Raw genomic sequence first — 11,743 nt, 5'->3', positions numbered from 1 at the left:
CCAATACTGACTTTGTTATCTTTTCTCTCTTTTGTTGACTGAAAATTCCAACATCAAGCATCTGCAAAAAGTTGGTTGTATTTGGGACAAAAAAGAGAACTTTGATGTTTTCATCGTCAAGATTTTTTAAAATATCTTTGTTGTTATGAGAACTCCAATTGTCGAGGAAAAGCAAGACCTTACCTTCATATTTTAATGTGTTTCTCAATCTTCGCACTTCAGGTATAAAAACTTTGTCAATCCATTCTTGAAACAACACACTGGAAAGAGTGCTCTTTTTCCCAAACATGAAATGCGTGTTTTCTTCGTTATATCCAGAATTATTCAAGTACTTCTCGATGGAATGGTTTGGGATGATGAGTGTCTGCTTCAGACGCGTACCAATTGCGTTGATCAAAGCGATGTGTGTTATTTTCTTGGAAGATTTGTCGGTTGCACATCGAACACATTTGAGATCCACTTTCTCGGGTATGAACACTTTGATGTTTTTAGAGTCGATAAAATCTTGGTGCCCACTTTCGTCCATGTTAAACACAAATGACGCCGGGACACCTTCAAGCTCTTTATCAATCTTGTCATAATAAAGAAAAATATCTTCTGGTGGCACTCCCAACCTCGCCTCCTCAACTATTCTTGCTTTGACGCATTTGAGGCCGATTGATTGCATTAAATAATATATCCCTGGGCGTGTGTAAAACTTGTTAAAACACCTTTCAATGTATTCTGATACCCACCTCGAAGTGACGACTCTTCCAAATTCCAACCGTGTTCGTATCGCGGTTTTCAATTGTGATAATTGTTGTTTGTTTAATTTTGATTGACCTCCTTGAGTTTTTTTTAAGTTGTAAATAGACTTCTCTCCCCGGAGTTTCAGTCTTGATATCTCACTTGGTGAGATGTTGTAAACGTTTCCCAAAACAGTGTAGTCGATAATATGTGCTCTCCCGCCATTGTCTTTGTTGAATTCTGCCACTTTTGTTGTTATGAAATGAACCTGTAATTGCCTGGACTCCGACGCAAGACCAAATTCTTCAGTTGCAAGTATTTTATAGAAGAAATGTCTGGCTTTTACTCTTACATCCTCGTCGTATTTGGTTTCCAAATATAATCGAGAAATGAATTGTTTTGGAGTAAGAACAGATTCATCAAGGTTCTCAGACAAATAATTTTGATTGACCACCAATTGATGACGTTCTTTCTCAGTAAGGAACTTCTCGTCTTCTTCACAAAACAAGAAGGAACTTTTATAGGCAGTCTTTTCTTCACTTGTTGTGCCGTCGATAACTGTCGGTGATGCTTTGATATAATCATCCAGTGGAATATTCTCAAGAATGTACTCCTGCCTACATTCAAAATTAACTCCGAAAAAAAGATGAGGGGCTGTTTCGGAAGAAAACACGTGAATTTTTGGCTCAGTTTTTTTCATTTCTTCTATTATTTTAGATCGAACATTTTTAAGTTGAAAATGGTTGATTTTGGTTTTTTTAAAAATATCAATTCAAATCATTCCACATTTCTTTTGTCATTTTTAAAATTTGTGAAAAAAGCTGTTTATGGTGTAAAAATGCTATTATTATCTACTAAACCCTTGTTTTTACATTTCACTTTCATTTTTACAGGTCCACTTTCACTCCTGTACTTAATGTTTATTTATTTATTTGAAAACGAATGTATTTTTGGTTAAATGTCTTTATTTTGTTGGTAATATCCCATTTACTTACAAATTAATTATGTAATAACTCAACTATTAACCGTAATATAAATAGACTTTAACAGCCTTCTTCTAAACACTTCGAAAAAATGCTCAGGCAAAATGAAAATGATGTTTTTTTTTCTTTTTGTTTAAATAAAAAAATAAAATCAAATAACATTTAGAAAACATTTTACCATTATTCACCAAAAATTATCAAAAGCGGTTTTTTCCACCTTTTTACAGAGTTTTGAAAAACAGTTTACAAATAATAATTCAAATTTTAAACAACACACTCACTTTGTGGTGCTGTTGCACAAGTACTGACATTGGAAGTATACAAAAAGCATAAAAATGGACTTTAAAGTGCTACGGATTCGCGTCTGCATTGTGCTTGTCGTTGAACATTTCGACTGACCCTCTGGTGTGCGATCTGATAGACACGATTATATCAAAAGAAGACATTGTTCCTCGATTGTCGTATGACTCAGTGCTTGGCATTAGACCATTTCTGGATGAGGTCAAACAAATCCACGAACAGACCAAATTGATTAATTTGATGTCAAAAGAAACGACGGAAAGATTTGAAGCCGCTTTTAAAGGATTCTATCAATCGACAAGGAACATTGGCGATAATGTTCTGGTGCCAGCTGGGCATGTGTACCACATATTGAAAACAAAAGAAGATGGTGAAAGAGCGTACAGAATGTTTGAAAGACAACAAGGTCTTTGGGTGGTTGTTTATTCGGGTGCTCAGTCTCAGCGACCACTTCCCTTATAATTATTATCATGTGATTGAAAAGTTGATGGCTACGGGAGGTAATTGATGTATACTATTTTATTAATATTCAGTTAGTATTATAATAGTTAATTTATTAAATATGAATAATAAAGAGAAACCCAAGTAAAAAATCAAATGCTTATTTCTTAGCTGGAGCAGCCTTGGCACCGGCCTTACCACCCTTGGCAGCAGCCTTGGTGGCTTCACCGTGTTCTTGCAAGAACTTAGTGGCATCGTCTGATGGAGCGAAAACGGCCTTGACAACACCGACTGCGACGGTTTGTTTCATATCTCTGACGGCGAATCTTCCGAGTGGTGGGTACTCAGTGAAAGTCTCAACACAGAGTGGCTTGGTTGGGAGGATGTCGATGATGGCGGAGTCTCCGTTCTTGACAAATTCTGGGACACCTTCTTCAGCCTTACCAGTTCTTCTGTCGATCTTGGCTTCCAAGTGGAAGAATTTGCAAGCAATGTGGGAAGTGTGGCAATCGAGGACTGGGGTGTATCCCTTTCTGATTTGACCTGGGTGGTTCATGATGATGACTTGAGCCTTGAAGTACTCAGTCTTTGAGGCTGGCTTGTTCTTGGAATCAGAAGCGACGTTTCCTCTCTTGATATCCTTGACAGTCAAGTTCTTGACGTTGAATCCGACGTTGTCACCCGGAATAGCTTGGGTAAGAGCAACGTGGTGCATTTCGACTGACTTGCATTCAGAGGTGACACCGGTTGGGGCGAAGGTGAGGAACATACCTGGTTTGAGGACACCAGTCTCAACTCTTCCGACTGGGACTGTTCCGATACCAGAGATCTTGTAGACGTCTTGGAGTGGGATTCTGAGTGGCTTCTCAACTGGTCTGACTGGCTCGTTGACGTTGTCGAGTGCTCCCAACAAAGTTGGGCCCTTGTACCATGACATGTTGGTTGATTGGTCGATCATGTTGTCACCCTGGAAACCAGAGATTGGGACGAATGGGATCTTGTCTGGGTTGAAACCAGTCTTCTTCAAGAAAGTGGAGATTTCCTTCTTGATTTCTTCGAATCTAGCTTGGCTGTACTTGGCAGTGTCCATCTTGTTGACGGCAACAATCATTTGTTTGATACCAAGGGTGTATGACAAAAGAATGTGTTCTCTGGTTTGTCCGTTCTTTGAGATACCGGCTTCGAATTCACCAGTTCCAGCAGCAACGACCAAAATAGCGACATCAGCCTGAGAGGTACCAGTGATCATGTTCTTGATGAAATCTCTATGGCCCGGAGCATCAATGATGGTGAAGTAGTACTTTGGTGATTCGAATTTCCACAAGGAAATATCAATGGTGATACCTCTTTCTCTCTCAGCCTTGAGGTTATCCAAGACCCACGCATACTTGAATGAGCCCTTGCCCATTTCAGCAGATTCCTTCTCGAATTTCTCCATAACTCTCTTATCAATACCTCCGCACTTGTAGATCAAGTGACCGGTGGTGGTGCTTTTACCAGAATCGACGTGTCCAATGACGACAATATTAATGTGAACCTTTTCCTTTGGCATTTCCTGTGTGTGACTCTATTCAGTTCGGCCCACTTATATACTGTCTGCTCAACCCTTGTTGGAAATACTCACTTACATCATTCTATTCTTACTTGTTCTTACTACTATTCTTTTACTATACTATATACCATTTCATTATTAAAGATGTTTAGGGTTGTGTCTCTGTTTCACAACACCTCTTCATTACCACATCACCATCTTTGGCATTTTTATTTGTTATATTCTATCATATGTACCAAAAGAATCGGGACAATAACACTTTCGCACTGTTTGAAAAGAACTCTACATTTCTTTATTCATATTCATTTTTGTTATTAATTTTGTTATACATCCTTCAATATTTTTTTATTATTCTCTTGTTGATAAACAAAAATCATATTTTAGTATCATTATTAGTTTATTATTATTAATTAAACATATAAATTAGATTTTTGTTTGTAAAAAAATACCTTTTTTTTTATTTTCAAAAAAACAAATAAAAATTATAAAATTATAAAATTAAAACACAAAATTACAAAAATTATGTTTTTTGAAATAAACATTTAGTTGTTTATAACCGTTTTTTCATCAATTAAAAATTTCTTTATCTCAACCAGTGTTGATTATACAAATTGATTTGTTTTATTGAGTTAGAGTTTAAATTTGTGTCAAAACGTACTTAATTTAAAAACAGACAATTACTTTTGTTCATACTTTGACATTAGTTTCATAGTTTCATGATGAAAACAACCTTTTTAGTTGTTTATTAACAAATGAAAATGTGTTTATTTTATTTGTTTAAAATTAAAAAAAAACACAATTACAACTAAAAAATAATTGTTAAATTATCTCCAAATTTTTTAATCCTTACAAAAGAAATCAACCCATATATACGGGTTGTTTAATTTCAAAACAGATGGTTTTGGTTTTCAATTATGTAAAGTGTTATGAAATATAATAATATTTTGTTAAACAATTAAATATTTAAACAGAACAAATAATTACATTTCAATGAAAAGTTAATTAAAAGTTAACATAAGAAACTAAAAGATAACTGATTCAAATAATTTGTCTTATAATTAATGAATGAAATAAATGTAAAAAACAAATGTTTTTGATATGTTTCTAACATTAAAGTAAATGGAGTAGTATTCAACAAAAAGTTGTGAATTGAAATGTATTTAATCAATAAAAAATATCGAAACCTTGTATACTTGTAATTTTGTATCCATTTTAATTATAAAAAATAAAAAAGATAACGAACAAATTTGTTCATTGTTATATTTTTACCAAAAGACAAATTAATTTTTAGAAGCACGAATATAATAGTTTTATTGAAAAGTTTAATTTGTAAAAATGTCCCTTTTGAAAACAAAAATATCATATGTCAACTTAAATTTTGACAATAAAATTTGTATATAAAACATCTTTAATTTATCAATAAGCAACTTATGATTATCTTATTGTTACTTTCATGTATCACTTTTTCTATGGGTGATGAACCATGTTATACAATTGTAAAAGAGAAACTATGTGTGAAGGATGGAACAACTAAGTGCTCGGGTGATGTTACAATATCTATAAGTGATGTTAATGTAATTTGTGAAAATGGGTTCAAAAGACAATACTGAAATTACAAGTGTAAGCATAAACATTACTAATATTGAAGGGAAAGAAGAATATACTTTAAGGGCTTCTTCTTTCGAAGGAGCCACTAATTTGGAAACTGTTACATTATCAGGTAATTACATAAAATTGGGGTTTAATACCTTCAAAGGATGTTAGTCGTTATCAACGGTGAATGGCGTTGATAAGATTATTGGTTTTAGTGCTTCGTCTTTTGAAAACACTATAATATCAGACATTTCATTTTTTCCAAATATAAAAAAATTGGAAAATATGCTTTTCGAGCAACTAGAATGATAAATGTTGTGTTGCCAAATAACCCACTTGAAGAGTTTGGAGAAGGTGCTTTTAGTATATCGCCCAGAATAAAATCGGTTGTTCTTGGTGGCACAACTAAACTCCCCAAAGACACATTTAAAAATTGTGCAGCAATTGATGCAGTGAATGGACTTGATCGGATTATTTCATTTGGTGAAAGTTGTTTTAAGGGGACTTCAATCACTAATTTCATTTTTAATGACAATGTTGAAATGATCGGATCACGAGCTTTTGCATTAACAAAGATAAGCAATATGAAACTTCCAGAGAGTCCGGTTACAGAACTTGGGAATGCAATTTTTGAAAAATGTACTTCTTTGTTCCACATAGATTTCGGAGGTAGTACAATTATTCCACAAAACACGTTCTCAGGGTGTGAACAACTTTCACTTTTGACGGGGACTGAAAAAGTTACAAGTGTCGAGGAAAATGCATTTAAAAACACTCCGAAACTTGAATCAATCAATTTGTACGCACTACTTACATCTTTACAAGACACTCTTCCTTCACAAAAGAATCTGTTTTTCTATGGGAACGAACAACCAAAAACTTTGGCAAAAATAAATCAAGGGCTGAGAATTTTCGTCACAAATAATTACATTAACAGTAAGTTTGGAGAGGTTCAAGTCACGAAACTGAATTGCACATCACTTCAGTTTGTAGACCTTAGTGTTGAACCACCAACTTGCAAAGATTGTGGAGACAAGAAGGCGACTTTGGATGGAGACAACTACATGTGTGACATCGACATGACTCAATGCCTTGCAACACATGAAAAATGTCAAATTTGTATTGGTGAAAAGTGCAAGAAGTGTGAAGAAAAACTTTTAGTAGACACTGTGAAGGATGTGTGTGACCGAGTGTCCAGATGGATACTATGATGGTTCTATAATCTGTGAAAAATGTAAAGCACATTATGACAGGCCTTGTGAAGATGATGAGTGCAGAAAGTGCACTAGTGACATTGAAAATTCTAGTGAAGACAATTCCAACAATGTTGTTGGTATTTTGATGACAAGTTTTGCTTTTGCATTTTTCATGTTTTAACAATTTTGGTTGTTATTATGTTTGTGAATAATTAATTAATTTTTTAATAAATAAATAATACATTTTTAATTAAACAAGAGTCTTTTTTTAAGTGAATGATTCTATTTTAATAAGTAAAAGGTTATATTTTAATAATAAATATATAATACTTTATAATATTACAAAAATAGAAATAAAACTTTAGTTGATTTATTAATAACAAACTACAAATTTAAAACAACAACTCATTCACATCTATTCTGAAGAAGACTCCTTCTTTTCAATCAGTGGCGACTCGGATCTTTGTTCGTGTTGCTCTGCAAATGGACTTTTCGAGACTGTGGCGTTCAAATGGAAAGTTCCATTTGGAGTCTCCTGTTTTGCATCTTCTCCATTCTTGTCATCATCATCATCATCTCCTTCTTCCTTATGTTCAGTGTTCTTTAATGTCTCTGCAATTGAAGTTTCTCCTTTAGCGAGTCTTGTGAGCTCTTCAGGACACCCTGATTGCTGCACCAAGTTATTAAAAATAGTCGTTTTGTCGTTGATCAAATTAATTGGCGTGTCCATCTCCATCAAGTGGCCATCATCGAACACCATAGCTTTATTAGAGTCCATAATAGTATGGAGTCTATGTGCTATTGTCAACACCGTACACTTACAGAAATTCTTTCTGACCATTTCTTGTATCATAATATCAGTCTGGATATCAATTGATGCTGTTGCTTCATCCATAATCAATATCTTTGCACCTCGCAATAACGCTCTTGCCATACATATCATCTGTCTCTCTCCCAATGAGAAATTCTCTCCATTCTCAGTCACTTTGTAGCTCAAATCCTTCTCCACATTCACCATCTGTAATACCTTCTTCATTTCATCATCACTTTTCACATGGAACGGGTCTAAATTTTCTCGTATGTCACCGGAGAACATCGTAGCTTCTTGTGGTAATATACACATTCGACTTCTTAATATCTTAAGTGGCACAGTGGTGGTATCTATCCCATCAACTTTAATTAATCCACCAGCAGGTTCTTCAATTCTAAAGATCCCAGCCATCATGGTGGACTTCCCTGACCCAGTTCGACCAACTATCCCGATCTTTTCGTTGTCATTAATAACAGCAGAGACTCCTTTTAAGACTAAGGGAAGACCTTCTCGGTATCTAAATTGGTAATTCTCCAACTCTATTTTACCTTGCGTTGGCCAGTTGTCTGGTGGTGTCGAGTAATTCGCCTTCTTCTCTTTTGTCTCCTCGACTGGAATACCTTTCAGACTGAGAAGTCTCTCAACGGCTTGCATGGTAATATCGACCTCCAAGATGTTCTGTGAAAATCGCGAGATGAACCCACCAAGTGTCGCAACGTTCATCAAAGCTACTCCGGCGACTCCAGACTCGATTTGGTTCTTCGTCTTTAAGATGACAATAACCAAAACAGTTATTATAGAAACGATAATACCTAACCAATCCAATCTCTGGGAATACCAACCTAACGTGTGAGTAAATTTATGTAAGATTATATCAATTCAAAAGTAAACAAACTTTTAGCCATTTGTAGAGTATAATATGAGAGTGTATTGTTCTTCATCTTAAGTATTATTGAGTGTAAGAATGAATCTTGTCCCTTATATGTTCGTACTGTGGCAAGACCAAGTAACGTCTGGTCGAAATGGATGAACATTGGAGACCGTGTTATGCCTTCGAGTCTTTGCATTTCAATGGAAGACCTTACAAAGTACTTGTGGAATGCCAAGAAGACAATTAATACTACGACAACGACTATAATAAGATAATACGAGCACGTGCAGATAACTACAAACACCGCAATAATATCACATGTTTGTCCGAAGAAGATTTCATATTGAATTGGAAGATTAAAGTCGATGAATCTGAGATCTCTCGAGAAGTGATTTAAAAGTCGTCCTAATGGCGTCACGTCGAAGAAGGACAAGACCGTCCCAAACAAATTGTTGACCATCTTGGTATGCAGTCCATTCGACGCTCTCAACCCAAAGAATGAAATAGCTACCATAGACAGAAAAGTCACTATAATAGCAGCTCCTATTGAAATGGCATTTGCATAAAAGTAGAACTCATCGCCTTGGGGGTGATTGTCATCAATAGCATTCGTCCACTTCGTAAGGAACCAATTGTAACATACTCGACACCCACATCGTAACACAAAGAAAAACAATGTAAAGAAGAACAAGAAGAAGTTCCCCGAATTGAAGTAACTCAAATACGTTCGTAAAGACACTCCCCCGACTTCTCGCTTCTCTTCAGAGACATCTGCAGCTACAACATCTTGTGGGACAGTTTCAGTCTCTTCTTTCTTTGCAGATTCCTTCTTTTTGGAGACTGTTTTGACGACTTGTGCCGCCGCTAAATCACTCTTGCGAAGCTCGTCGATCGTCCCATTGAACGCAATTTTCTTGTCTTCGATGACGATGATTCGATCAGCTTTATCAATGAAGTACGTCTGATTCGTCACTATTATACGCGTTGTATTGGCTAAATGCTTTTCCATTGCATTCTCGAAGATGTAACTGCCCACTTGGAAGTCGACGGCACTCAATGGATCATCAAAGATGACAATATCCTTTGCGTTATACAAAGCTCTTGCAATTGAAATTCGTTGTCGTTGTCCTCCCGACAAGTTAGCTCCTCTCTCCGCGACTTCATATAAATCGCCCCCTCGCAAGATCTGTAAGTCACGATTTAAACACGAACAGGTGCACGCTTTGTTGTATCGAGTTCGATCAAACTTGTCTAAGAAGATGATGTTCTCGCGGACGGTGGTGTTCATTAACCAAGCAGTCTGACTTGCATATGTGATATCTCCAGATATCTTAGTTGTCCCTTTCTTCTGTTCTAACTCGCCTAAAATGGACATCAAAAAGGAAGACTTCCCAGATCCAACACTCCCTAACACACAAACTAACTCGCCTTTTTTGATTTTCAAATTTTCAGTCGAAAAGGCGACATCATTGTTTGGAAAATGGAATTCGGCGCTCTCCATGTCAATGGCAAATTCCGTTTGTCCAGTTTTAGTATTATCTTGTGGGTCCAATTCCGGTGTTAAGAAGTATGTTTGAAGTCTGTTGATAGAAACTTTGAAGGTCAAAGCGGCTGCAACAAAGTAGCCGAAGTTCATGAAAGGAAGTCGAATACAGTTGAAGTAGCAGATTGTAGCGAACACAGTCCCCACTTCTAATTTGTCTTTCCTCAATATAAAGACTAAATATAATATAAAGGCCATTAAAGGGGTCAATTCCAGCATTAAAGTAATGACAGTAGACCGCCCACACATTGTCCCGAACATACTATACATCTCTTTATTTCGCAATTGAGTCAGTCGATGCTTCAAAGGGTCTTCCCAAGCATTGTACTTAATAAATTTGATGTTCCGCAATATTTCAGAGAAGAAGGAAAGTCGTCTGTCCGAACACATTTGACTCTTTCTGAAGAAATGACTGATGATCCGACTGACAAATATATTAATAGCAACACAGACGAGACAAAGAGCGATTGGAATAAGAGCCCAGTATATCACTAACACTAATAAGATGATACAGACTATAAAGAAGAGTATAGGCGCCGTCGCTCCTGTTATCACTTGAGGCAATTGCTCCACAAACAACATCGAATCATTCGACATCAAATTGACTAATTTCCCTGTTTCTTCGATAGACGCGGAATTCAACTTTAAGGACTTTGCATAGATCATCGAGATAAGTCCATTTCGGAGCCGTAATGATAACACAAAGGTCCATTTAATGGACAATTGAAAGCAAAATGAAGTAAAGACTTGCATGATGGCTATTCCTATTAAATAACAGTATCCGACGTACTCCTCAGGGTCTTCTTGTGATACCCAACTCACCAAAAATTGGATCAATATTGGAATGACTAAAGTTGTGATCTGCGAAAAGAGAAGACACCCATAACACAGAAGGAGATGTTTCCACTCAACTCGAAAGAGCGTGCGCAATAAAGATGGACTCTTCGGGTGCTTTTCTAATTCTCGCTCCCACCCTTTTGACATTCGAATGTATGTCTTGTCGATGTCTAATGTCGAAGGGATCTGTCCGATCTCTTTGACATTCAACGACCCCTTGCGACCTTTACGAATGTATTTGGGAGCTCGTTGCATCAAAGCTATTTCACAACAGTTGGGATGCTTCTTATATATCGGCTCGGGTATATCATCTTTGTAAGTATCGTCGACATTGTAAACGTCCATTTCGATGTCCTCAGAACTCTTTGGAGGTGATGGTGTCTGAGTCGTTAAGTCGGTTTGTTGCATTGAATATAGAATTTTAGAGTTGCCTTTTATATCGAATACGCGCTTCCCTCGAAATTCTTTTTCTTTGCGATATGGGAGTTTTATCGAAAAAAATTGAATAAATCTGCTGTTTTCATTGCCCGTCTAATAACATTTCGGTCGGGTTTAGTCTTTTCACTCATTATTTTGTTATTCAAAAAATAACTGGGTCAAGGATTCTCAATTTGCTCTGAAATATCTATAGTTCGGCATTACTATCTTTACCCACAGTACTCTGGGTTAATATACTATAAAATATAATTAATGTTACTATTAATATTGTGATAATAAAACTTGTACAATTGTTTATTCGAAAGAAGTTGTATTATTTCTTTTGGTTAAACAGAAACTAGACCAGTATTCGAAGGATCAGTTCATTTGGATACAAATAATGATTTTTGCCATGAAACACATTTGTTACTATTTAATATGGCTTATTTTATTATATATTATTATATTGTCAA

The 11,743-nt window shown here is 35.9% G+C and overlaps 3 protein-coding genes across 3 annotated transcripts; 1 reads left to right on the top strand and 2 right to left on the bottom strand.

Annotated features, from left to right (window-relative positions):
• Positions 1 to 2,610: 2,610 nt before the first annotated feature.
• EIN_248230 (elongation factor 1-alpha, putative) lies at positions 2,611 to 4,002 on the bottom strand (the record flags this gene model as incomplete). Its single annotated transcript, XM_004261582.1, has 1 exon — positions 2,611 to 4,002. The coding sequence occupies one exon, from the start codon at positions 4,000 to 4,002 to the stop codon at positions 2,611 to 2,613; it is 1,392 nt and encodes a 463-aa protein (XP_004261630.1).
• A 1,898-nt stretch (positions 4,003 to 5,900) lies between these two features.
• EIN_248220 (hypothetical protein) lies at positions 5,901 to 6,806 on the top strand (the record flags this gene model as incomplete). The annotated part of the gene is made up of 1 exon (XM_004261581.1): positions 5,901 to 6,806. One exon carries the CDS (start codon positions 5,901 to 5,903, stop codon positions 6,804 to 6,806), a length of 906 nt encoding a protein of 301 aa, XP_004261629.1.
• Positions 6,807 to 7,206: 400 nt separating this feature from the next.
• EIN_248210 (canalicular multispecific organic anion transporter, putative) lies at positions 7,207 to 11,261 on the bottom strand (the record flags this gene model as incomplete). Its single annotated transcript, XM_004261580.1, has 2 exons — positions 7,207 to 8,444; positions 8,498 to 11,261. The coding sequence occupies 2 exons, from the start codon at positions 11,259 to 11,261 to the stop codon at positions 7,207 to 7,209; spliced, it is 4,002 nt and encodes a 1,333-aa protein (XP_004261628.1).
• Positions 11,262 to 11,743: the final 482 nt, after the last annotated feature.

The sequence above is a fragment of the Entamoeba invadens genome (assembly GCF_000330505.1).
Source record: "Entamoeba invadens IP1 unplaced genomic scaffold scaff_1105074726103, whole genome shotgun sequence".
NCBI classification, from domain to species: domain Eukaryota; phylum Evosea; order Mastigamoebida; family Endamoebidae; genus Entamoeba; species Entamoeba invadens.
This window is presented reverse-complemented; position numbering and strand designations above follow the sequence as displayed.